The sequence below is a fragment of the Carettochelys insculpta genome, chromosome 21, assembly GCF_033958435.1.
Source record: "Carettochelys insculpta isolate YL-2023 chromosome 21, ASM3395843v1, whole genome shotgun sequence".
NCBI classification, from domain to species: Eukaryota; Metazoa; Chordata; order Testudines; family Carettochelyidae; genus Carettochelys; species Carettochelys insculpta.
The window spans coordinates 1836252-1863085 of NC_134157.1; the positions used below are offsets into that span (position 1 = coordinate 1836252).

Consider the following 26834-nt stretch of genomic DNA (forward strand, 5'->3'; position numbering starts at 1 on the left):
CAGGACCTTGTCGGCCCAGCCCGGCCCAGCCCAGCCAGCGCCTGAATGCAAGGGTCTGCTGAGAGCAGACACCCTCAGTTAGCCCCACTCACCAGCCTCTGGAATTGGAGGGGGCTGGTGACAAAGGGTTAACTTCCCCTAGGTGCTTCTCGTGTGAGGCCGGATGTTAAAATCCCAGCTGTGGCTGCTGGCTCCCGGGATTGGCTGCCGCTGCTGGCGGCAGAGTGCACGAATGAGCAAGTGTTCCCCCTTCTGCCCACGCACCTGCACCGAGCCAAGAGCTCGGAGAATAACACCACTGCCTGCAGTGCGGTGCTGCCGCTGGTGCCTTGTCTCTGCTGCCTTAGACCCTCCTGCTCCCCCGGCTGCTCATTTAAACAGCGCAAGAACCATTCTGCTCAGGATGAAGCTAAGCCAAGTTCTCTTTCCCGAGTGCTTGTGTGTCCTGGTAACCGTGAGCATCAGCTCTCCAGTGCGCCACGTGCTGCCTGGATTCTACCACCACAAAGGTAAGAGGGGTACCGGGCCTAAGCCCACGTGTATGACACTGGCAACTCAGTCCGTATTGTCTTCCTAAACCAGTGGCTGCAGCCATCCCATGGGCAGAATTATTTTAATCTAGGCAAGGTACTAGCCACCAGTTCCAAATACTGGTCTGCTCTTCATGGCATGAGATTCTTTTTGTGGTGTGTCTGTACAGCACCTAGCATGAAGGGGTCTGGGACTGGGGATGCTGAGATATTACTGCAACAGTTGAAAAATAACAGAAGATTTCCTTGTTCAGCAAATTAGTTTTGTGATGCTCAGCCTGCAGGTTAGTCGATGCAAAAGAAGAAAAATCCTGCTTTGCTGGGGGGCTTTTGGTGTGCTATTGGAAGTCCAAACACCCCCCCTCCCACCCCGCAGGAACTCCTAGCTGTGTCCAGGGCGTGCTTCCACCTTGAAAAGACCATGGGACTTAGCAGAGTGCCTGGCAAATAGCTTTGTCCGGTATCTCCATGGAAAAGAATGAGATGTCTGCAGATTAACCCTTGCTAAACCCCAGACTGCTTGTGTTCAAACTGTTTGGAAGTTTGTGCAGCTGTTAACTGGGAGCCACTGTTGTCACCCACTGCCCAGCTGCATTACTGAGATCTTGGAAAAATTCAAACACTGGTAACCACCTGAGAGGGTAGGTTTTGTCCTGCCATAACGCAGGAGCTGGGTGAAGTAAGGACAGCCATGCCAGGTCAGACCAGTATATCTAACCCAGTACCCTATTCTAAAAGGGCCGATGCCAAGTGCTTCCAAGGGAATGGACATTACAGTGATCCATCCACTGTCATCCTCTCCCACCGTTTGGCCAACAGTGGGTGCTAGGGATGCATCCAAACCTGGTGTTGCATGCCTGCCCCGTCCCAGTGAATACCCAGTAAGGGACCTACTTCGGTGAACTTTTCTCAATCTTTTTCGAACTCTGCTATAGTTTTGGACTTCACAGCTCCCCCAACAACGAATACCCCAGGCTGACCGTGTGCTGGGTGAAGCAACGCTTCCTGTTGTTTCTTTTAAACTTGCTGCCTATTCATCCATTGAGAGAACCATAGTTCTTGTCTCGTGAGCATTTCCTTATTCACTTTCTCTGCATCAGTCAAGATTTTATAGACCTCTGTGATGTCTCTCCTCAGTTGTCTCTTCTCCGAGCAGAAGAGTCCCAGTCCCAGTTTTGATCACTCATCATCTGGGAGACGTTTCAAACCCTCAGTCATTTTTGTTGCCCTTTTTTGTACCTTTTGCAATTCTCATACATCATTTTGAGATGGGGCGTCCAGATCTGTGCACAGAATCGAAGAGCTGGGCGTACTATGGATTGATGTAAGCCCGATGTGATGTTTTCTGTTATGTTCTCCAGCCCTTTCCCAATCATTCCTAACGCTGTTTTGATTTTTTGCCTGCAACTGAACAGATGTTTTCAGAGGGTTATCTGCAATGACTCCAAGATCAATCTGCTGTAGTAACAGCTAATTTGGGTCCAATCGGTGTGTATGTGTAGTGGTGATTGTTTTCCAATATGCATTTCTTTGCATTTATTAACATTAACTTTCATTTTGTTTTCTTTTGTTGCCAAGTCATCCAGTTCTGTGAAATCCCTTCATAACTCTTTGACGTATGCTTTGGAGTTAACAATCTTGGATAATTTTGTGTTGTTTCAACATTTTGCCACTACACAGTTTATTCCTTTTCCCAAATCATTTATGAGTATGTTGAACAGTGCTAGTCCCAGAGCAGATACTTGAGGCCAAGTAAGAACCAGGTGCAGCCTGTTCCTGGGGTGGGTAAAGGAGGTTGAACTGCCATTAATACAATCTCGACTCTGAAAACTGATTCACAAGGAGAACCTTCTCTCTTATCTCACCACTTCTTACTTTGCTTAAGAGCATTTTGTGTGGGACCTTGTCAAAGGTTTTCAGAAAGTTTAACTACAGCTTGAATCTCTCTAGTCCAGCAACTTCCATCATTCAGCTTGATTTTAGTTGCTGGACGTCCATTTGTCATGGGTGTGGTCAAATTTCCTATGGTCCCGTGAAGTTTGTTTCCAGCCACCAGTCCTGGCTCTCGATGTTGTGTGCTGTTCACTGTAATTTACCCCAAAATGTCTTCTAGCAGCTCAGTAAGCAGTGGGAGTGTTGGTAATGTGCTAGACAATAATGACCTCCCATAGCCTGGCAAATTCTCTCATTTGGCACCAGTCAGGTTCCAAGGGTGCTGGACTAGAAAGGTTCAACCTGTACACTGTGTCCACTGCATTCCCCTTGTCCACCTGTTTGCTGACCTTCTCAAAGAATTCTAGTAGAGTGGTGAGGCATGACTTTCCTTTACTAACGCCATGTTGATTCTTCTTCAACAAATCTGTGTCGTCTGAGTCTCTTCGTTACTGTACTTTCAACCAGTTTGCCTGATACTGAAATTAGGTTTACCACGGTGTAATTACTGGGATTGCCTCTGAAACCTTTTTAAAAATTGGCATCATATTAGCCGTCTTGCAGACATCCGGTGCACAAATTGATTTCAATAATTGGTTACATGCTACAGTTAGTTTTGCAGTTGTAGCTCCTTCGGGACTCTAGATGAATGCCATCTGGTCCTACTTGTTTTATCAGTTTGTTTCAAACCCTCCTCGTTGTGCATTCCGTGGTGCTGTCTGCGTGGCTTCTCCTCCATGCGGGTTGCTCTGTTTCTGTGAGGTCCGTTGGGCACAAACACACGGAGAGAAACACTGCCAGTCAAATCACAAAGAACAGCAGAGGAGAGACTCGAGAGCTGGTATGTGAGCTGGAACTACCTTCAGCTCACGTCTTCAAACTCCTTTAAAGAACGTGTGCAGCCACCTGCCTCTTCTTCTGCTCAGCCCTGTTCAGAATGTCCTGGTGTCTTACAGTCATAATGACCATTTTCTTCCACTCATGAGCAGGGAAGAGTGCTTGAAAGAACTTGTGGTCTGTTAGCAAGAGCACGTGGTCATGTCATACCTTTTGAGTGGGTGAAAACACTCTTGAGACGCAAAGAGCAGGCCCAGTTAAACAAGCGTAACTTCAGTCCAAACTCTTCTGTACGTAGTCTCTGCCTCGAGCAAGTGGAGAGGATTGACTCGCCGGTAATACATACTGAACAGTAATTACTCAAAACTGATCACTAAGCTGTGAACCCAGCATTGATATATTTCAGTGGCACTTTAATATTGTATGAAATTAACCAGGTGGCATCAGAAATGCTGCTCCTGATACTTCCTTGTGCATGCGCTCTCTTCTTGTCTCAGGTGAGAGCTTTTGACCTAAGCTGTAGGCTCCTAGCAATATTTCCACAAAAGCGGTTTTTCATTCCAGAGGGAAGTTTCGTTGATAAATGCATATTCCTGGAACAGGTTTCAGTATTACTTACCTACAATCTCATCTATGACTTGTTTTCAAGTGCTCTGCGAACAACAATTTGTCTTAACCCCCACTTAACTCCATCCAGAGTCGTTACCGCCATTCGAACGGTGGGGGAATTGAAGACAGATGGCTCACTAGAGCCCACCTAGGTGTAAAGCTCATGTTTCCTGACTTCCTGTGCCACAGCTACAAGACAGTTGTTCCTGTGATGACACTGTTCCTGGCAGCCCAGTGGTGATACCCGGGACTCTGAAAGGGATTTCTGTCCGTGAGCGTCCTTTGCATCGGTAGCCACGCAAGGCAGCTCACCACTGGGGGTCTCCCTTGACTCAAATATGTTTCACTTGTAATGCCATTGCAGCAACTGTCTAAGGCAGGCTTTAGAGCTGCTTTTCCACAGGTGCAGAACCTGTGCAATGTTGCCCATTGTGTTCACGTGCAGGGTAATCCCTGCTGTAACTTACGTCTGCCTTCGGAAAACGTAAGTTACAGTTTTAAATGGCACTTAAACTCCTGTTTCAGCTTCCAGGTTCTTTCGATGAAATCAGTGCTAAGAAAGCAGAGCAGTGGGGCAAAATGGTGTCAGGATCAGCTGAGCAAAACAGCCTGACGTGCAGCTCCATGTAGGGTACCTGTTTAATGTCCTGCTCCTCCTTTACAGACACAGAAGTTGCATTGGTTGGTCATCAGTCTATTTAAAAACTGATTTAAACAGCTGCCATCTCTTGTGTGGGTGAACTTACATTGATTTCAAAAGTGGTTATATTGGTGGAGCTTGAGTCTGTAAACTGACTGATACAAACTAGACAGATACGCAGCAGCCTGAGAGGAGTGTTCACACCCAAAACGGCACCCACCTAATTAAATCAGTTGGGCAGAACACCTAGCCCAGGCCTCAGACCAGCGTTCCCTGTAAGCCGGGCACTTGTGCAGACACTCAGGAGAGTCACATGCCACCCAGCTGGTTAGCAGAGTCCCACTGCCGGGTTTTGTTTCTGCTGGTGGTGCACATTCACACAGGCCCTTGGTGCACGTAAAGTTCATTCCACATGTGGCTGGAAAAAAGGCACACGGACAGAAAAGATTAGCGGAAGATTGTCCCAGACAAGGGTGGTGTTTGATAGCACTACGACTGAACAGGCTGCAAGAGTCCATGCTTCTGTGCACGCCTCGGTGGCGGTTGCTTGGAAGTGCCATGTCCTTGCATTGCAGCGCTGTCCCAAGAGCTCACAGCTCTAGCTGCCCTCCAAGCAGTAACCCCACGGTGGCTGCTCTCAACCACGGCAGCTTCACCTGCAGTCATGTAGATCTGTCCAGCAGAGCCGTCTGGATCATCAGTTTCCACGCAGCGGGTGCCAGTTTTGATGAGCTGATGATCAGGCCAGGAGCTAACTCCTTCTCGCCAGGCTGACATACAGACAGCTCCTCATTCCGCAGGCGGGTGCAGCCTTGCCGATGACGTAATCTCACACCTGTTGGCCAGGCCCTTCCGATGGCCTTCTCAGGGCAGCTAGAGACGTGCCAGACAGGTGGTTTTGCTAGCAGCCCGTGATGTGGGAACACCACTTCTCTGCACACCGCTGCACTGGTGGATGCTTTGTCTCCTTTGCTGACATTTCTAATCCCCCAGCCAGGGGACGGGGGTGTGCTACTGGCTGTAGCATAACGCTGGACAGCCAGCCAGTGCCTCTCCCTGAACATCACACACGTGCACACACGCCCCGGGTGCGAGGGCTCTTGGGTGGCCAGATACGACACGTGGGATCTCCCAGGAAGTCGGCCTCTGAGAGAGTGTAGCAAAGCCCACGTGAGAGGGGCCCAAGGGATGAGCAGCCCTTGCACCAGGCGGTTTTCCCGTGGACTGTGCCGAGGGCAGTGACGGCTCCAGGGCCCAGCACAGTGCTTTCACAGTCAGCATGCCGAGCTCGGCAGGGTGCACTGCAAACACATCCCTCAAGCAAGGCGCCTTTGTGCTGCAGGAGAAGCAGCTGCGTACGTGCTTGGGGCTCCCAGGCGTCCGGTACGGAGGGCTCTGCATGCAGCCCTGTCCGGTAGAGCCTCGCCGAGCAGGGGCTGCTGATCAGATCGTACTGGGGCTCTATATCCTGCAGTAGGACAGGGGTTCTCAACTCAGGCACTTCACAGCACAGCCGGAGCCTGCAGCTGTTTGTAGGCTCTGCTCCCCAGAGCCAGCAGTGAGAGCTGCAGTGCAGCTGAGACACAGACACCTTATTATAATGCTGCTGAATCCTGCGCAGAGCAAGTATAGACGGCCCACATTTAAATCCCCTGCGGCCTCCCCCTACTCCTACGTCTGGCCGGCTGTCACAGGCGCAGTCGTTACCAGCAGAGGGGCAGGGCTACAGGTCCGTCCCCCCTTCCACTGTCCCTCCCCAGCGTCCTTCGCCAGGTGAGCGATGTGCGTTGGAAGCTGCCTCTGACACCCTACGTGGACTCGGCATGGGGCAGGCCAGCTGTGACCTGTCCCTGCTGCGATTCAGGGTTGCTTTGCGGCCGCTAGAGGGAGGAAGGTGCAAGCCACAGATAGATGCACAGCGACAGGGATGGCAAAAGGCAGAACCCTTCAGCTGCATCCTACTGCTCTGCTTTGTCAGGCCGTTAGCCCAGTAAGTGCCCTCCAGCGGACACCCCAGCCCCTTCTGCTGGGCTTGCTGCCAGGGGCTGGCTTTCCTCCATTCAGTCCACACCCCCCTGTTGGGGCCTCAGGAGGCTGGGGCTGCAAGTTGTATGGGCAGGGGGAGCTTTGTGCTAATTTGATTGTGGGTACTTAGCTGCTAGTCCTTACAGATTGTGTGCAGGAGACCCTGGCACTGGCTTAACTCCAGGTGTGGATTTCAACTGCGAGCTGCACTGGTGCTTCAGGCTGTGCATTTGAAGCCCAGTTTAGCGTAATGCAGTACAGCTTAAACCCGGCAGCAGGAGATTTAAAGTAGGCCCCTGCCAGATCTATGCTAGGAGATAAAATGGATACACTGCAGAGTAGTCGCTTTGCAGCTACAAATTCTCCCTCCCTGGCTTCCAGTGCTCTTGTGAAAAGGAAGCCGAGTCACACAGCTGGGCTGGGAGGCTCACAGGGTAAATGCTCTTTTGCTTGCTGTTTGCTAGACGCTCCACCTGACTCAATCAGGGGGTGGTTGATGCCTGCTGGTCTCAGAGACAGGGTGTTCTGGGCTGAGCACGCGCCCCTTTGCTTAGTGGAACCTGCAGGAGAGCTGGGAAAGTTCTCATGGGCTTCAGGAAGCCTTTCTGGGTAACTTCTGGAGATGAGATTACAAGCAGCCCCTCTTCCCCATGGTGGAATCACCCAACTGCACCCAGGCCTCAGCTGTCCGGGGGCTGATCCGCAGAGCTGCTCTGGCCATAGCTGTGCCGGCCCGAGACGTGACCCTTTGTTTTTCCCCAGCAGAGGTATCTGTGTACGCCCCAGTGCAGCAGCTCTCTTCTGCGGGCCTAAAAGCTCTTTGGCTGGAGATGTTTCTCCCTGGGGGAGCAGGTTACAACTCCGCGGGCAAAAGCAGCAACTCCGCCGGTATAAACTACGTCCACATTGGAGCGTTTGCTGCTGGAGCTGTGCCGGGAAATCTCTTCTAGAGGGGACAAAGCCTGGGGCTTTAGAGTAAGCCACAGAAGTAGGAAGGCTCCACAGTCGTCGTCTGAGGCGAGAGTGAACTCTGGGGCTGAACCTTACCAGGTACAGGCATTTAGGTCTCATCTACCCCAGGGTCCCTTTGTTTTCAAGGAAACAAATGCTGGGCCGGCTCCTCGGCTGGCGCAGACTGAATTGCTCTGCACAGCTCTGAAAAGCCGCTGTGAGCTGGTGTCTTGCTCCTCCGGTTAGCTGAGGGTGAGCAGTGCGGCTGAAGCTGTTCCGTGGGAAGGACGGCGTGTGTGCAGGCTCTGTGGGCCTGGGCCTGGGCCTGACCCCACCTTGTGCTGGAGGGCGGTGGCACAGCAGCACTGTGCTGGAATGGGCAGCATGCTGGGTGTGGCCGCTAAGGGGGCTGAGAGGTAGACTGCACAGGCGCACACGCCCACCACAATCCTGCATGCCGGGAGGTTCAGACCCGGCAGAGAGGAGCGGGGTGCCCAGCGCCTGAGGCTGAGTTCAGCTACTGGTGGGCTCCCAGCGTGGCCTTTTGCGAAACCCACTGCCATTCGTTCTCTGCCGCCGCTTGTGCCTACGGGATCCTCTATCGTGAGCCCAGCCGCACCTCGGCAGGCCTCCCGCCAGCTCTGTGCACGCACTGCCATTCAGCGCGGAGGGCGGTGCTCGGGACACCCGCCAGCCTCTGGCCCACTGACCGGGGCTCACTGCCGCAGGGAGGAGGGACCGAGGGGAAGGAGCCACCGCCCTGGCCGCAGCGTTCAAGGCAGACTTCTGCCGCCCTGGAAATAATCAGCATCGCCCGTCTCACGGCAGGCGAGCGGCAAGGGTGGGGTTACCAGTGCTTGGCTCGCAGGAGTCCCTGAGTGCTGTGAAATGAGTTCATTATCATTAGCCCTGTTTTACAGCCGAGGACAGAGGCATGGAGCCAGTGACTTGCCAGAGCTGAGATTTCCCCCGGAAAGCCCGGCGCTCGGTCCCACGCTCTGGCTGCCCGTAAAGCCGAGCTCACGGCTGCTTTCCATGGGTCAGGCCGAGTTCATTACGGACTGGGGCTGCACTGCGTCCCACAGCGGCTAGACAGCACGTGCCACCTCCATTCCAGCTGAGCAGTGTGGCTGCAGCGGCTTGGGCTAGGCTAGCTGCCCAAGTAGGCGCCTGGGGGCAGGCAGGCTCGGGCTGGGGTGGTTGGGCCACGCAGCTGCGGCCACAGAGGTGTCGCCGGTGCGCTGGCCTGCCAGCTGTGCTGTGCATGGGGTGTCAGGAAGCTGTAAACTCTGGGTACCTCCGCGCCTGGTGTGAACCCGAGTGCAGTTAGCAGTGGCCCCCGGTGCACCCCGGCTGAACTGCTTTGGGAAGCTGCCTCTAGCCCAGGTGACGATGTGGCTTGGTGTCAGCCGTGCCAAGGGCTGTTCTGTGCTGCACGCTTCTGCATCTGCGATGCTGGGAGACCTGTACCGCTGCGGCCCCAGCACGCAGCCTGGGCTGGCCGGAGGCGGCATTCTCTTGGCGGTGTCGCCCAACATCATCGCCGGGCAATGTGTGTCTGCCCTGCCCGCGTGGTGATGCTGCGACGTGGGCCGTGTGATCGCACGTTATTGCCAGGGGAGAGCTCCCCTAGCGATGAAGCGTCCCACACTGTCCCAGCGGTGACGGACAGCTTCATCTAGCACCGTCTGTACCAGAGCTTTCCAGCGCTCAGGCAAGGGTGGTGGGGAGCGTCTTTAACAGACCTTCCCCTGAAGCCCGTGTGACCTAACTCTTCCCTACTGTAAAGGAACCTTAGAAATACCCAGGAACCAACCAGCCTGGTTTTTCCATTGGCTAACCTGGCAGAGAAGCAGCAAGCAAACAGCGCGGTAGTGAAACGCTGAGTTAAAAAAGTCGCTGTCACCGTAGCAATAACTCTGGCTTGGCCTTTTCCAGGATTGCAGCTTAATGTTGGCTTGCATTTAAAAGCAGTCCTGTTGTTTTCCCCAGCTCACCCTGTGGTTCTGCACCCTGCTGGGGTTGTGTAGTCCCACCCCTACTGATTTATTTATGTGCATGTCAAATGCAGCCTCTTTGAAATATAAAGTTCTCTACAGGAGCATCCATGTAATATCAAAACAAAAAGCAGTCAAGTAGCACTTTAAAGACGAGCAAAATGGTTTATTAGGTGATGAGCTTTCGTGGGACAGACCCACTTCTTCAGCCCATAGCCAGACCAGAACAGACTCAATATTTAAGGCACAGAGAACCAAAAACGGTAATCAAGGAGGACTTGACTGCTTTTTGTTTTGATAGTATATAGACTAGTACGGCTCCCTCTCTGTTACTATTCATCCATGTAATATGGATGGTATGGTGGCGTGGAGGAATATGCCCTGTTTCAATAGAGCAGATCCTAGACACACAAGGAGCCCTTCTGGACTGAAAGGAAAACATTTTAGTAAATAGCACGCAACACAAAATGGGATTTTTCTAGGTTTTTGTCACTTTTAAAATGCAAATTAGCAAAGTCACTTACACTCATGTCAGAGAGGCTAAAGGCAGGAGGCTGCTTCCTTTCCAGGCAGTGAGATTTCCTACTCTCTGCTCTTAACAATATCATATTTAAATGTAAAACAGCATCCTACATCCTTAATTCATTATAGCAGTGTTATCTGATTAGTACTGACTTACGTGGGCATGAGCGTCTTACCAGCCAAGTAGCATGGACTGTTTTCCTAAGAGCTGCAAAGATGAAAATCTAAAATAATTATTACGGTGTTGACAGAATCCACTGTAAAATTGAAATGATTTATTTCATGCTTTCAGTCCACTCTGAGCCTATCATAAAGGTTAGTTTTCTCTCTGCTGTGCAATAGCTTTCTCTGTTATGCTCTAAATAAATAGAATACAGAATGGAGAATCTGATGCTTTTTTTTTTTGTGGGGGGGGGGAGAATGCTCCAGTTGCATTCTTTATGTTCTTGTGTATAATATAAAAGTTGTGGCAGTCTATTTAAGCAAATAGATTTTAAAATCCATTTAAACATGTGCACACCCCAGCACACATCTTCAAATGTTAAACTATGGCTTAAATCTTTCTAGACTACAACTCAAATTAACATCAGTGTAATTAAATTGGTGCTGCCTTTACATAGACAAGGCCACAGAAAGCTAGTGTGACTGATTTTCTCTTTAAACTCAATTTAGATTGATCTAGGTAAACCTGTGCAAACATCTAATGCCGGTGCTCTTAGGTCAGATTAACCCTTGCCTAAATTAGTGTAGCTTCATTTGGTAAATCAGCTGCAGTGTCACCAACACAGGCCTTAAAATCACGGGACTGGTTTAAAAGTCAAACTATTTTATATACGTGATTCTTGGTATTTTCTTTCTGGTGTCTGCATTTGGCTCATATGTCAGGCTTTTCTCTGCAAACTTGCCAGCTACAAATTTCCTACTTTTAAAAGGGAAGCTGAAATTCTCAAATAATTGCATGATTTTGGGAACTGGGATTTTGAGGAATACACTGAATCTTGTGAGAAAGAAGTGCTTTCGGGTCTGTCTTATGCTGGAGTTTGGACTCAGTCGTAGGAGTTGAGGCTCAAAATAAAATTGCAAGAGTTGGCAAAGCAACAGATGCAAAGTGGATTGAGATAAGCAAAGATAAACCCCTTTAAGTGCGTCTGTTGCAAAGGTTGGCACAGCTTTAATTAAATCAGTTTTCAGTGTTTGTGGCTCCTGAGGCCTCTTGTTTTAAATCACCCGGAAGTCAAGTCTCTGATCAGCTGGACTGTGGCACAAATAGCATTGTTGAGTCACTGGGATTAGGTGCTGGGCGTGGGGAAGAGAGCCTATTGTACAGGCAGGCAGGGAGGGAACTGCTGTTTGTTTCCAAACATTCAAAGTGACAACAAATTCCAAAGGGGCCTGTAATTGCTATAACCTTGAATTATCCAGATGCTGAGCCCGCCTCTGTCCCACTTCCCCTTTTGTGTGTTTTGATTCATCCTCCCAGGCCCCCCACTGAGGACAGCCCGGACTGAATGAAGCAATTGAGAGGTAGGAAAAAAGAGAGAGCCAGCATTTAACATCTTCTGGCTTTGAAGTTGAGTTTAATCCTGTTAAAAGCCTGGTGCCTGAATAGCAGGCTCTGATATGCGTCTGGCAAGCTCTCCCCGAAGCCAAAAGCAGGGTAACAAATGCCAGGATTTCTGTGTCCCTGTGTGTGTGAGTGCCAGACGTGCACAGAGAAGTGAAAGCCGCCTGCGCTCGGTGCACCACACCTGCGCTCTTCCAGCAGTGGTTTCACATCATGGAGCTTGGCCAGACGTGGTCTCGTTAGCAGCAGCAGCAGCAGCTCCCCTCAGAGCTGATGTCTCTATTTTTAAAGCTCCCCCGATGATACTGGGGTGTGTCTCTGCCTTTTAATGTGCTCCCCGTTTACCAGGCACCTTTCTGTTGCTCCTAGAGGCCCGCCAGGCCAGGCGCCAGCTTCTTCACTGCTGTACATGTACCCCAAACCAGCAGTCCCTGCTCCCAGGAGCTGCCAGTCAAGAGTTGTAACACGGTCTCGGATGGAAGGGAAGGGAGAGGACCAGGTGCGCAGGTCGTGGCCAGGCAGGGGCAGCTCTGGGCTCTAGTCCCATCAGCACGGGAGCAAAGTTTGAAGTGCGCTTGTGATTGATCACCCCCTTGGAGTCAGAGCAGCGGCTGTATCCCGCAGCCCTGTTCAGTGAGAGGCGCCTTGCTCGGTCAGACCTCTGGGGGCAGAACGGGGCCAGCGCTGGCAGCCTGGGGCCGTGTCTGTAGCGAACGGGGCAGGGTGTGCTGCCAAGGGACAAGGGGGTGGGACGTCAGTGGGGAATGGTCTTGTAGACCATGAATGGCCCTCATCTGTGTGTCTGCGATGCCCCTCAAAGTCAGCAGGCGGTGCTGGAGTTTGACCCCTGGGCCAGGAGTGGCTGGCTGCTCAGCATGTCCGTCTGGCAGCTTAGGGCCAGGCTGGGCAAACCCATTAGCCCCGTCACACCTGTGCTGGGCTCTTAAGGCACTTTCCTTCTGCCCACAGCAGCAGTCTGGGGGAGGAGGGAGTTGGGCTCCGGCAGCTTCTGGCTCATCCTTGGGAAGCCTCTTCCCCCAGGGCAGCACTGGCCTGGCCTCTGGTGGGACCCCTCTGATCCCTGGCCTGGGGAAGCCCTTCCTTCTGTCCCAGACTGGAGATAGCACTGAGGTGCTGTGCACCCTGAGCTTTACGGAGACCGACTCTGTCCGTCCCAGCATCAGGTCACCTATCCGCCTGGCCTGCAGTCTCTAGGCAGGACCTGGGCCCCGCCCACTCCACAGGGGCTGTACACGCCAGGGCAGCCAGGACCCAGGCTTGCCTCATGGGAAGCAGGAGCAGCTCTCTGGCTGCACAGGGTCCTGCAGGGCTAAAACCGTCGTCCTTATTAACCCGCTAACTGTGGCCAAGGGCATGGTGTTGGACCCCACACCCGGCATGTGGCTGGGGAGGAGGCAGGGCGCTGTTTGCCCCTGCGTGAGCAGGACCTCAGCCAGCGTCTGCCAGCTACCCCCCTGCCTCGCCCAAGCTGCTGCCCTAGGTAGAGCCACAGCCCCTACGTGTCCCTACACCCCTGTAAGGCTGTCTCGGTCTCCCCAGAGGCCAGTGTCCTGGAAGTGGTGAGAATACCGAGGCATGGTTTGTTTAGGAGAAAGGGTGGAGGTTTACCGCACCTCTTGAAGTACATTCACAACGTTGTGGTGGGAAGGGGTGGGGGGTGTAATCTTCTGTCTTCGTGCCGTCGCTCTCTGCTTTAGACACGTGGCGCCGATCCCCACTCAATAACCCCACGGCACCTGGGGGAGAGCTCAGCCCTCTGTGAGCGGAGCGTGTTTAGGGCCCACCTCCTGCAGCAGCTCTGGGCAGTCACTTGCTCTCATGCTGCATGTTGTCGGCAGCGGACAGCTCCTTGGGGAGCAACAGGCGCCCACTGCGCCAGAGCAGGAAGCATTCATGCTGTTTTCTCTCTCCGCAGGCAGAACATCTGTTCCCAACCTAGAGGAAGAAATCGACCTGTTAGCCGATGCGCTGGCCAAGCAGGGCACCGCTCGCCTCCACCTGCTCCAGGATGGTGAGTCCAGAAGCTGCCCCTCCGCTCCTCTCACCTTTTCCCCAGCCCCTTTTGCACAGGTGCGCTGCCTTCCGCGCTGAAGAACTGCAAGGCCAAAGGTCCCGGTGCTCGGACCAGACCCCTGTAACCGACAACTTGGGTGCTCTGCTCTCAGACCGAGAACTGTGGAAAGCAAATCAACAGGAGCCCTCTGAGCTGTCCTGCTTGCTAAGTGCTCAGCTGTTGTGTCTTTGCTGCCAATTTCATAGTGTGGCGCTTAAATTCCTGTCCTGTATTACTAGGTGTCCAGGGAAGGGTTCCTGGCATTTCCTGCCTGGCTGAGGGTGGGAGCGAGCAAGAGTTTCAATGCCCTGCAAACCCAACACTCCTGAATTCGGCAGGAGCAAAGCCAAGGGCCTGGAGGTCGCTTGTACTCCCTTGTTTGGAACCAGACTCAAGACTCGCATTCCCTAGAGCGTGGCATGGCAGTGCAGGCTAGTGGTTAGAGCAAGGGACTGCAGCCTATTCCTGTCTTGACTACAACTCTGTGATCTTGAGGAGTTCCCTTACCCGCTCGGTGCCTCAGCTTATGGATTGGGATGGCCTCTCCTGGGAGATTCTTAGATGCAAGAAGCTCTAGAAGCTCAGTGTGTTTGGTGACTGGGGGAAGGGAGGGTGTTTTCAGGGAAAGGGCTTATCTACATTGGAAACTTTTTCTCCCTTTCGTTTTTCTGTCCCAGGAGCTGGAATTCCCTGATGTGGGGCCTCATTTCCTAATATAAGAGGCGGTCCGGGACACGGGGATTTCTGTTTGGGGAGTGGGCTCGTTTTGTAAATACAGTCTGCAACTTTCCTAAATATAAAGGAGTTGAAAATAATCGTGCCATGAGTGTGCATGAGAGAGGTTAAATATGAATGAGAACAGAGACTGGTAAAATGAGCGTGTTACAACCTAGTGACAGTTTATACAGTACTAAAGGTTTTATAGGAAGTACCGTCTGGGATCTTGCTGTAATATTGTAAGTGAAAAACAATACAGTAGGGTCCCACAGTCGCAAATGTAAGGTTCGCAGATTCAGTTATTCACTAGTGACCCCTTTCCTGGGGCTCTGGGCAGGAGTGCCGGCAGCCGGGCTCCAGGTGGGGAGTGCCATATTCGCAGAATGCAGTTCTCAACACAGAGCCCTCGCAAATGTTGTGACCCTGCTGTATTCCAAAGCAGTCCAGTCTTTGCCTTCCGAGTTTTTCAGCAGAGACTGCAGACAGGCTAGTAGCAATTAATAGATTTTAGAATTTTTTTCTTCATGCTAAGGCTGTTGGCCTCTGCTTGCTTGTACAGCACCCCTGGCCCCTGCAGGGAAGCATCCTGAAAGCAGTGGGGCAAGAGAGGAGCCCGCCCAAGGTAACAGGGCCAGCCACAAGGCTGTGACATCCCATCCCTCTGCTACCACCAAGACAGTGAAGAGTTCTCCAGTGGAGGTGTTCCACGTCACATCTAATGACCTCCTGATACTCGGTAGGTGCAGGCTTCCTCTGCAGTTCAGAGCTAGACGTGGGCCCGGCCAGGCTATGTAGGGTACACAGGCCTGCTGATGGGAAGACAAAGGGGTCAGTTGCCCTGGGGCCTGGCAGTGGCAGTGGCCAGCGCTCTGGGCCCCTTGGGAATGCCATAGCAGAGAGTGCCGCCGCTTGCAGCTATGGGGCAGGGAGCCCAGCGTCCTAGGCCCCCCACCTCCAGCGTGCAGAGCTGGCCCACGGTGGCTGTGGTCCCCGCTAGGGGTGCAGGGGCAGAGTTAGCCCCTCAGGGCTTGCGGCTGTCTGGGATGGGCCATGAAGTGGTTTGGCTCCAAAGAGGAGTGTTGCAGTCCCATCTGGCCTCTCCTGCGAGCTTATTGATCTTCCCGAGGGAGAGATGGAATTCGGTTTGCTTATGAGTCCAGCAAGGAGTCCGTGGAGTGGGCGGCTGGCCGGTCAGCTGCAATAGCAGCCGTCAAAGCTGCTGTGCTCCAAGTGGGGGTGAGTGACTGTGGCCTGTAGGACAGGCAGTTTGGGGCACAGAGCTGTTGCCAGGGCAGGGAGGGGGCCGTCACCGTCCATAACAGCCCCATGGTCTGCATTGCACTGTCCTGGGCAGCAGTGGACAGGTGACGAGCTCTGCGTTGTGTCCTTCCCTCCCCAGGGATGATCGTGGTGTTCTCTGTTGCTGGCATTGTTGCTCTCATCGTGGCTGCAATCTGCTGGTGCAGGTAAGTCAGGAGGGCCTCCTGCAGCAAACGCTGGTCCTGCTTTTAGTTTCCCGCTGAATGGGAGCCGGGATGCCTGTGGAATTGGAAAGGGAAGGGGTTTAAAAAGAGCAAGGTAGCTCTCCTGGGCAAGAAACTCTGGCTGCACCTGTGCCTGGCACAGTGCAAAACACGACCGTCTGCCCCCACGGGTGGCAAGGGGACAGCTAAGGCGGGAGGGAGGGATCATTCTCAGCTCCAGTCACTGCAGAAGGCGCAGGGGTGATGAGGGATGTCACTGAGCAAGGTCCAGAGCTCTTCCAGGGGACTTCAGCTCGTCTAGAGGTTTGCCTTGTGTTGCAACAGACAGGCTGCAGCCCAAACGAAACTCTTGCAGACAGCGAGTTGTGGATGGGGCCCGTCAGTGGCGACAGCCCAGGGAATTAGTTTATAGTTCTGGGGCAGAAGTGAGCGTCGGCGATTTGGCCGTGCTGGTGAGGCTGTGACTCTTGGGCGCTTGTAAGCGAGTTGTTTTTAAGTGAGGGGATGTGGGGTACGCAGGACTAACGCACCTCCTGACGGGTGGTGTACTCTGGAAAGCAACTTCTCCAGGGCTGGGTCTCAGCCACGCAGGACGTTCTAGGGCAGAGGGGTGCCGCACGCTTGGGTAGGCTGTAACTTGTGGTGGCCAGTAAATATATCCTAGCAGGGCAAGCAAGGGCATGGGTCCCCCTCCCTCAGTAGTCACTGGGGACGCAACTCTTCCAGCCCAGGGCCGTGGCTGGAGAGTGGGGCAACTCGTCTGCCCTGGTTGCAGTGTCTGCTGCCACCTCAGGTAGAATCACAGAACGTTAGCTGGAAGGGGCCTCAGGAGGCCATCAGGTCCAGTCCCTGCCCTCACAGCAGGACCACAAGCACTGTTAGATATTTATCCAACCTGCTCTTAAATATCCCCGGGGTGGAGAGTCCACACCCACCCCAGGCAATTTATTCCAGTGCTTTACCCCCCGCGGCAGCACCGAACCACCTCAGAGGGGCCTGCGCAAGCTTGCATCTCTGCAGACCTCTGAGTGGGGAGAGTGGTTCTGAGCCCCAGCAGCAAGCAGACAGGTGCACAGCTGGCTTTTGCTCAGTGTGTGGGGAACCCAGCCCCTTGGTCTGTTCCACAGCAAACCTCATAGAGGTGGGAGGAGTCGTTGCGGCAGCCCCAAGCCGTGGTAGTTTGGTCGAAATGGAAATTTGAGAAAGCGAAGAAGGAATTTGAGACCTGTCCCTTTAAATCATTCCTGCTTCACCAGAGCCTTGCCCCCTCCATAGGCTTCAGAAGGAAATCCGACTGGCCCAGAAAACCGACTACCCAGCTCAGAAGCTCCCTGGCCCCATGCCGTACGACAAGCTCTCGGTAAGCATGTTCTGGGCCGCCCCTCAGACTCGGTGGCCGTGGGTCCATTTCTAACACGAGGGGTTGTGCTGTGTGAGCAGCCCCTGTATGGATCCCGGAGAGGACAGGGAAACACGAAGCCCGGGGCGGGGGGAGTCACGGGGAGGGGTTTTCAAAGACGACATCAGGTCATGCCAAAACCAGTCTCTGGGTTTCAGTCTGCACAGGTGGCTCTGGGGGCCCCAGGCAGTGAGCTGCTCCTGGGAGACCTGCCTTCACTTCTCCTGTTCTTCTCTTAAAGCCCGGAGACCAGAAGCTGGCGCAGAGCGCCCAGATGTACCACTACCAACACCAAAAACAGCAGATGCTCTCCATGGAAAAGTAAGTGCCTCCCTCCCACCTCCGGCGAAAGCAGCGCTGGCCTTGCCAGCCCGGAATACGGACCAGCCAAGCCTGGAACTCGCTGAGAATTTCCCTGAGAGGTTCAGGAAAGGCTGGGGCAGGGAGAGAGGTGCCTGCAGCGTGGTGCTAGGAATCTCCATGTGCTTCAGCCTCCTCGGTGGAAGGTCCACTCTTCTGGACAGGGCTGGTTCCCACTCTTGCAGAGGGGGAGCTTTTGAAGAGCAGAGGAAATTGCCCCTGTGGCTTTTCCATCCGTCTCTACACACCTCTCTCTTACAGGCATAAAGAGGAGCCCAAGCTGCCAGACTCGGCGTCCTCAGACGAGGAGAACGAGGACGGTGATTTCACAGTGTACGAGTGCCCGGGGCTGGCGCCTGTAAGTCGGCAGCATGTGCATGTCCTCTGCCCCATCCCAGGAGCCTCTCCGTGCCCCCGGCAATGAGCAAACCCCAGCCAGCTTGAGAGGCACTAGCATCAGCACTGCCGGCATCTGCCAGGCCGCAGGCGCTGGGGACAAGAAGCTCCGCCCCCTCCCTTTGAACCCCAAGTGTGTGGCTGGGGGGCAGCAGGTGTGGAGTCACAATCGTCAAAGGGAAACTAGAAAAAGGCTCTCATAGGCTGTGACCCGCCAGTGCCGCTTGTATCCCAATGGTCTGGTAACAGCTGTCGTTGCCGGTCAAGTCAAAGCTGGACGCTAGCTGCAGGGAGGGGAGCGGTTCTCCAGGCCCCACCTCGGAGGTGGTCACTAGACGGGTGACAGAATTCTTCCCTCGACCTAGCGCTGTCTACACCAGGGATGGGCTGGCTCGGGGCGTGGGAGAAGAATCCTTCTAGCTCCTTTCAGGGAGGCGGGCTGCCTGCGGCCCGGCGATCCCTCCCATCGTTGGCGTGACATTGGCATCGCTGGGGCGTTTGGAGTGTGGACAAGCCCCTAGCTATGCCTCCAACCTCACTGGGGAAGATCGGCTGTCACTGTTGTGTCCCCCGGCAGCTGGTCCTCGCCGCGTCTGTGCCGGGGGTGGGACAGCAAAGCTACACCAGTGGAGTGTGTGCAGAGCAGGCACAGACCCAGGAATGGCTGTGCCTGGTTACGGCTTGTTCTCAAGCTCTCCCCGGCAGGGAGCAGGGGTGGGGGTGGTCCCAGGGGTCAGCAGACCGGGCAAGGGGCCAGGTGATCTTGATTAGATCAGGACAGCCAGGCTTGCTCCACCCCCCGGGGGTTTCTGGCTGATGCGCTTTCAGGAAACCTCAGCTGCACACCCCCAGCGCCTGTCTTGGGCTTGGCCACAGTGGCCCCTCCCAGCCAGTGGCAGCATCTACCCGCCTTGTTGCCGGCTGTGGTGCAAGGGCGCAGGTCTGGGAAGGGAGCTGTAGTGCAGACATGGCCTTTCTCATGGTAACTGCTGTCTCTGCCAGGCCATCAGCGCCCAGATTAACTGTCGTCATTACGTCTTCGCTGCCCGTTGCAGGGTGCTGTGTCCCATCCTGGCAGCCTGTGCCAGGAACTTGGTTCCTGTGAGATTTTCAGCTGCCTCCCAGACTGGCTTTGTGCAGCTGCCTGTAGCAGAGTCCCCGGGTAGCTCGGCCGCAGTGGAAATGCCGCTCCTTCTCCGCTCCTTCCCTGCGGAGAGGCAGCGCCCCGGGACGTGTCCAGCTGTGCGCCCTGCCCCCTACCAACCACCCAACGTGGCAGCTCCATCCCTGGCCGGTCCCTTCGTCTCCCGGGTAGCTCGGGCACGCCCCAGGATCAACACCGCGCAGGGAGGATGGCAGAGTTCAAGGGCCCCAGAGCCCTCCCGCTTGCTGCCTCCCCAGCCTTCCTTGCGAATCTCCAGCAGGCCCAGCCCCAGGGCAGTTGCCTGTTCTGCACCTACTGGTGGAAACACAAGGTCTTTTGGAGCAGCCCCCTGGCCCAGCAGGTAGAGGCCAGGAGGAACTCCCAGGGTGCTGACCTGCTGGGTGACCTTGGCAAGTCACGTCCCTAGGCTGTGCTCCAGCAGGGCTCGTGGGAGCCCCGGGCCACAGCCTTGTCTGGCGCTTGGCGCTGTAACGAGCTGTGTGGGCGTCTGCTCAGAAACCCGGCAAGCCAACGGGCTCCGGCCAGCTCTGCAGCACAGCCCAGATCCGCAGAGCCCGGCACCGAGGCTTGCTGCCACGGGCTCCTTTTGTGGAGCAAACGTCTGCCCTGGTGTGGAGGCGGCTAGCTAGGCGGAAGAATGCGCTGCCGGCCTCTGCTGCTGCAGCTGTTCCCGGGTCCTCCCTGTGGTGCAAACACGGCTTCGTTCCTCCCGCCACCCCCTCTGCGAGCCCAGCTCAGTCTAGGGCAGGGCTGTCTCGCCGTGCCTGCCGCAGCAGGTCCCAGTCGTGTGTCAGTGCAGCACAGCAGGGCCTTGATCTGTGCGCAGCTCGGTGGGGCCCGGGTGGGGAGGGAAACGGTGTGGGAGGGTTGCCGTAAGCTGATGTGATCTCCCCCCTTCTTCTGTCCCCGCCAACGGCTGCAGACTGGAGAAATGGAAGTGAAGAACCCCCTGTTTGACGACTCTACCCTGCCCCCGCCAGGCCCCAGGTCACACCTGTAACCTGTCTCCCGCCGGCGGCTCGCCACGACTGGCACGCAGAATGCCCGCACCCTGGCAAGCCAGAACTCCAGCAGCTCCCGAGCGACTCCGGCCACGGATCCCCAGGGAATATACCTGTGCAGGGGCCTCCCTCCGGGTTCCCACTTCTCATTCTGCTCTCTGTCGTGTCCTTGCCTGTTCCCTGTATCATTTCAGCTGCTTGGCCCTCTGGCGCGGCTGGGCGCTCCGCTTCCCCTGCGGCTGGGGGCCGGTTGGTTGGCTGAGTGCCAGCGCAGGGGTGTCAGGATCTCCACCTTGGGGCGGGGTTGCTTGGTTAGCAGGGAGGGACACTTGTGGTGTAGCAGATGAAAAGGGGTCCTGGGAAAGGACCTTGGGAGGGGATGCTGGAGTGAGCAGCAAGGCGAGGGGCTCGCCTTCGCTCCCCAGAGCTACAGAAAACGCCCCGCCCTGACCGATGCCAGTGCTGCTGCAAGAGTGGGAACCTGGCAGGAACAGAGCTGACTGGTACGGTGCCTGATGCTGGCGGCCAGCTGGGCCCAGGGGGCACTAGTGCTCACAGCCCGACTGGTGGGAACCTGTCTAAGAACGATTTGGGGTAGCCATGGTCACAGTGCCCGTCCTTTCTAGCTGCTGTGATGCCTGCCTGGCCAGCGAGCCCTGGGGGATCAGGTCCATGGTGTGATGTCAAAAGCAGGAGCCATGGGTGGGAACTTGGAACCTGGGAATCAGCCCTCTCCAGAGCTCCTTGTCCTGGAGCTGTGGAGTTACTCTAGCCCCACGGATTGGCCCATCCCAACAGGGGGAAAGATCCACCCTGAATTACGCTTGGTTTCTGGCTTCCCTCTTGGGTGATTCTAGACTTGGTGCCTTTTCTCACTGTCCCTGGGGCTTGGGGTCTGCTACAGCAAGCTTGGCCCATCCCCGAGCGCTGCTGGGATGCAGGGTTTATAATTCTGTGTTAGTAGCGTTTTCCAACACGTAGCCTGGCCAGGGCCCATCTTCTGTCTTTTGTTGTGTGAAACGGTTTGTCCAATAAAGCAGCAATGCAGGTTTCTGCTGGTGGATTTCTCAGCCTGCTAGGCTCTGATTCGCTCGCCCAAACAAGTCGCTGGCCCTGGGGGTTGAGTGCATCAGTTATTGTGGTGCTGGTGCCCTGCCCAGCTGCTGAGACATGGCAATGCCAGGTCCTGTGCTGGGTTTGTGGCTGGAGATGCTGTTTGGTGGGCCAGTGCAGGCATTTTCAACTGGCCTTGTTGGCCTGGGAGCAAGTAGCAAACAGGCATCTTTGCTGGGGAGAGCATATTCCATAGAGGCCTTGCACTTCCCTTTACAGTGCATGAGTACCATGAGACAGCCTCGTCTCGTTCCTAGGAAAAACAGTGAAAGGTCACCAGAGCCCTGCAAATCTATGGATATAAAACCCAAGGGCTGGAGGGGACCTCAGGAGGTCATCGAGTCCAGCCCCCTGCCCAGAGCAGGATCAAGCCCAACCAAATCAGCCCAAGCCAGGACCATGTCAAGACAGGACTGAAAAACCTCTAGGGATGGAGATTCCACCACCTCTCTCCGTAACGCCTTCCAGTGCTTCACCACCCTCCTGGGGAAATAGTTTTTCCTAATATCCAACCTACACCTCCCCCACTGCAACTTGAGACCATTGCTCCTTGTTCTGCCATCCATCACTGCTGAAAGTAGCCTCTCTCCATCCTTTTTAGAGCCCCCCTGCAGGTAGTTGAAGCCTGCTGTCAAATCATCCCTCACTCTCCTGTAGACTAAATAACCCAAAGTTCCTCAGCCTCTCCTCGTGTTCCAGCCCCCTGAGCATTTTTGTCTCCCTCTGCTGGACTCCCTCCAATGCATCCACATCCTTTCTGTACTGGGGGGCACAGAATTGGAGTCAGTACTGCAGATGTGGCCTCACTAGTGCTCAATAAATGGTAATAATCACTCCCCTAGATCTGCTGGAGGCGCTCCTACTAATCCACCTCACTATGCCATTAGTCATTTTGGCTACAGGGGCACCCTTTTGACTTATGTCCAGCTTATCCACTGTAATCCCCTGGTTCTTTTCTGCCGAGCTGCTGCTTAGCCAGTCGGTCCGCAGCCTGAAACAGTGCTTGGGATTCCTCTCTCCCGTATGCAGACTCTGCACTTCTCCTTGTTGAACTTCATCAAATTTCTCTTAGTCCAATCCTCCAATTTCTCTGCCTCTCCGGACCCCATCCCTACCCTCCAGCACATCAACCTCCCCCCCAGATCAGTGCAACCACATATTTGCTGAGAGTTCAATCCATCTCCTAATCCAGGTCATTAATAAAGACATTGAACAAAACTGACCCCAGAATCGATCCTTGGGGTACTCAGCTTGATACCAGCCACCAACCAGACATAGAGCTGTTGACCATAACCCATTAAGCCCGATGATGTAGCCAAATTTCTATCCACCTTACAGTCCATTTATTCAATCCATACGCCTTTAACTTGCTGGCAAGGATGCCATGGGGGACCGTATCAAAAGCTTTGCTAAAGACAAGGTTTACATCAACCGCTTTTCCAGTAGCCTTGTCACAGAAGGCAGTCAGGGTGGTCAGGCACGACTTGCCCTTGGTGAGCCCATGTTGACTATTCCTGGTCACTTTTCTTTCCTCCACCTGGTTTAAATGGATTCCTTGAAGATCCGGTCCATGACTCTTCTGGGGGCTGAGGTGAGGCCGAGCGGTCTGTAGCTCCCTGGATTCTTCTTCGTTCCTTTTTTAAAGATAGGCGCTACATTCGCCATGATCTGATCATCCCAGACCTCCCCAGTCAGATTTGCAAGACAACGGCCAATGGCTCTGCAATCGTATCGGCCAAACCCCTCGGCTGCATTAGATCCAGCCTCCGGGATCTGTGCGCGTCCAGCTCTTCTCAATAGTTCTTAGCCTGCTCTTTCCCCACCGAGGGCTGCCGCCCCCTCCCCAGACAGGGCAGCGCTCTGGGAGCCCATCTTGTCTGTGAAGACGGGGCAAAAAAAGCATCGAGCACTTCAGCTTTTCCCACATCTGTTACTAGGTTACCTCCCCCACCCAGTAAAGGTCCCCCACCCCCTGCCCAGCCTTTTATTGCTAACGTGCCTGTAGAACCCTTTCTTGTTCCCTCTTGCATCCCTTGCTCACCACAGCTCTGTGCTTTGACCTTCCTGATTCCGCCCCGGCTGCCCAAGTGATGTATTCGTTCCCTGCCTTCCTTGTCTATCCAAGGTTCCCCTTCTTGTAAGCTTTCATGCTGTGTCTAGGCTCACCAAAGATGTCACAGTGAAGCCAGGCTGCCCGCCTGCCGCGTTTACTTTTCTTACCACACAGCGGGATGTTTGCTCCTGCGCCTTCAATAAGGCTTCTTTAAAATCCAGCCAGCTCTCCTGTGCTTTTCTCCCCTCCTGTTAGTGTCCCAGGGACCCTGCCCAGAGTGCGCCGAGGGGGTCAGTCTGCTCTGTATCCCCGGGTATCCGCATCTGCAGGTGTGGATGCAGATACCCGCGGCTGTGGACGCCAATTTGTTATCCACGCGGTGCTCTAGAGAGCCGGGCCCTGGCTGCTTCAGAGTTGGTCGAAACCACTGCTCCATTTGCACATCCCTTCTGAGCCTCATGAGCCCTGTGGCTGAACAAGCCCTGGTTCGGGCACCTCAGCAAGCCTGGCTGCTCTGCGGCTGCCAGGAGCCCCAGGATTATGCTCCTCCTGCTATTTGCCTACATGGGGCATATTTCTATTTCCCTGCGAGCCATACAAAGGCCTGGCCTGGCCTCTGCATCGCAGTGCGCTGAGATGCTCTGTACTAGCCTCAGGCCCACGGTACCACTACCCAGGCCACAGCCACCCTCTCAGCCCTGCCGCCGCAGCTCCCGTCACTGCTGGGAGTGTGACTACCAGGCCAGTTACAAGCCGTCAGAAGTGGAGCCCTTCGCAGCTCTGCCCATTTCAAGGGTACAAAGTTTCCCAACACCTGTTGCAAGCCTCACTCCCTCCAAGACTTTCTCCCTTGGCTGCAGACACCCCTGGCTGCTCCAGGCTGAGCGCACGCAGCGCAGACAGGATCTGGCCCAAAGTTGAATCTCAGGTTGTTTTCACTCATACTGCTCCACGTTCAAACCCAGGGCGTGGAAGGCTGAGTTCACTGTGTCGCTACCTGCCGTCACCCCTCCCATCAGTCCCTCCATGAATTAACCATACAGAGGAGAGCTGGAACCTTTGCATGAGACACACATACACACCTGCTGAGACGAGCCACAAGTCTCGGCCGCTAGCGAATCAGCCAGCACCCAGGTGGCCCGGGAAACGCCCTGTGCACGGCAGACCCCAGGGCAGTTTTGTAGCACCCAGTGGCCGTGTGTGTGTGAACAGCTGTGCCTCAGCTAAAGCCTTGATGGCAGGGTGTTACGGCTACATCGTCACTTTACGATTCCTGATCCTTTACCGTGTGTAGAATGCTAGATGCGTGACCCCAGCCCGTAACTGTTGGATGGATTGTATTACTGTAAAAAGGAAGTTTTATTAAATGACCATATTTCAAACCACTTGAGAGTGTGGTGTGTGGGAGGGAGGGTGGCTCCGGAGCCACAGCTAGGTTTTAGTTTAACATTTGGGGTACTGCCATCCGCCCAACCCCACCCATCCTGTGATTCTGTGCACAGCCGCAAAGGGCCTGTCCGAATAGCCCCAAACGGGCTCCCAGGACACAGAAAGCAGCACAAGTTTCCCTGGCAGTCTTCCAGCGGGTGCCTGCTGGCTTTGCAGGGAGCATCGCGTTATTTCATACACAGTGTAACTGACAAATGGGTTTTCCTTCCACCCCGGCCTGAAAGAATTGTCAGTTCTGTCACCTGTAAACACACCCGCTGTCCTCATTCTCCCCCAGCTGGCCCCTGCCTACACCAACAGTGTTCACACTATACTTTTTCCATCCGTGGGAAGAATAAATGCTGTTCTGTGCACCGAGGGGTGTGTGTACGTGCACCACCTATAGAACACCGGCTGGTGGCTGCAGGCACTCTGCTGTAGCTGGGCAGCACCTGACTCTCGCCTGGGCAGCCGCCCCAGCTGACAGGGACCCCGACCACCACTGAGCAGCTGAAAGCTGAAGTCCAGTTCTTTCCCTCTGCGTGGGCCAGGAGGCCAGCAAAGTAGAGCCCTGGGTTCTCTACCCCAGGGTCTGGAGGGCACTGGGCTGTAATGGCCGCAGTCCCCGCTGGCATCTGCACTGAGCCTGAATCCAGCTGGCACAGTCGAATGTAGCGTTTCTCCTCGTTTTGCTGGAGTGCCCAAACGGACTTTAAAAGCGACGGACGTGGCTTGCGTATAAAGTCGATGCCATGTGGCCAGTGCTGACCATACCCGGGAGTGAGACCAGGCCTGAGCCTCAGCAGGAGATGCGCGAGAGCACTGGTAACGAGCTCAGTTCTGGCTGGAGCCACAACGCACAGGAGGGGCAAATGCGATGAACTCCTGGCAGACTCGGGCTGAAGCGCGCTCAGGGCAGACTGGCTCTTCCGCTGCCAGCGTCTACCAAGGCTCTGCAGCCCATACATAACCTGCAGTTGGTGGACTTTTATCTGGATGCCAAGGAGTGCCTTTGACGCGGGGCACCTACCCCGCCTGCCAAGTTACACGGCGCTGTTCCCGGAGCCACTGACGCTAGGGATGTCAGCGGTTAAGCGGTTAATCAGTCAGCCCCCCCCACACGGATGAGGCTCACCAGTTACAGCTGGGGCGTACAGGCTGGGGCAGCACCCATCTGCAGTGGCCAGGGCTTGGGAGCAGCTGGGAAGGCCGCAGCAGCCTGGGCTTGGGGTCTGCCGCCAGGTGTGCTTAGGCTGAGGGTCCAGCATCAGCCAGCAAAAGGCGCCAAATCTGGCTTTCTTCCCCCGACTCCCAACTGTATGTGGGAAGAAGAATTAGGCCCAGGAAGGTTTTGGTAGAAATTTGCTCTTAGTGCAGCTGGTTCCTCAGCAGGCTCGAATTACCCCTTCCATGCGCAGTCCATGGGGGTTTTCTGTGTGCAGAGCTAGCCGGGAGCCTTGCATAGATGTGGGAAAGGGCGGCCAGTCCTGCCAGTGGGAGACAACCGCAGTGACTGTTAGCGCGTGGTTCTAGAGCAGGGTTTCTCCACCTGCTTTATAAAGTACCCCCTTGCAAAAAAAAAATCCCCAACTCTTGCACACCCTTGGGGTGCACAAACCAACGGTTGAGAAACATGGTCCTAAGGTGATCTGAGGTCTGAAAACAAGCACCGTTCAACCTTTCTCCACTCCTGTACCTATTGCAGGAGTCAGATTTGTTACACCTCGCCAACAAAAAGAGGCAAAAATGTCCCAGCAGACGACTACTGAAAACTTGCCGACTTTCTACCATCTTATTATCAAATCAGTGAATTGGAATAGAAACACTGTACTGACATTTCAGCGTAAGGCATATGAAGCAGTAGAAACAGGTCGTTGACTGAATGAACGTTTAGACTGTACTGACTTTACTAGTGTTTTTAATGTAGCCTGTTGTAAAACTAGGCAAAGATGTAGTGAGTGGATGTACTTCCTGGAAGACCTCAGTGTGCCCCACGGGAAGATGTACCCTAGTTGAGAAACACTGTTCTAGATGTTC

General features: G+C 54.6%; 1 protein-coding gene across 1 annotated transcript in view; it reads left to right on the forward strand.

Annotated features, from left to right (window-relative positions):
• NPDC1 (neural proliferation, differentiation and control 1) overlaps positions 1-21254 on the forward strand; it is a 106629-nt gene extending 85375 nt beyond the window's left edge. Inside the window, exons 3-9 of the mRNA XM_075015588.1 lie at positions 13544-13639; positions 14958-15134; positions 15798-15864; positions 17158-17242; positions 17523-17602; positions 17903-17999; positions 20125-21254. Of these exons, the coding sequence (XP_074871689.1) occupies positions 13544-13639; positions 14958-15134; positions 15798-15864; positions 17158-17242; positions 17523-17602; positions 17903-17999; positions 20125-20202 (680 nt within the window). The 3' untranslated portion in view covers positions 20203-21254. The remainder of the gene's footprint in view (positions 1-13543; positions 13640-14957; positions 15135-15797; positions 15865-17157; positions 17243-17522; positions 17603-17902; positions 18000-20124) is intronic.
• Positions 21255-26834: the final 5580 nt, after the last annotated feature.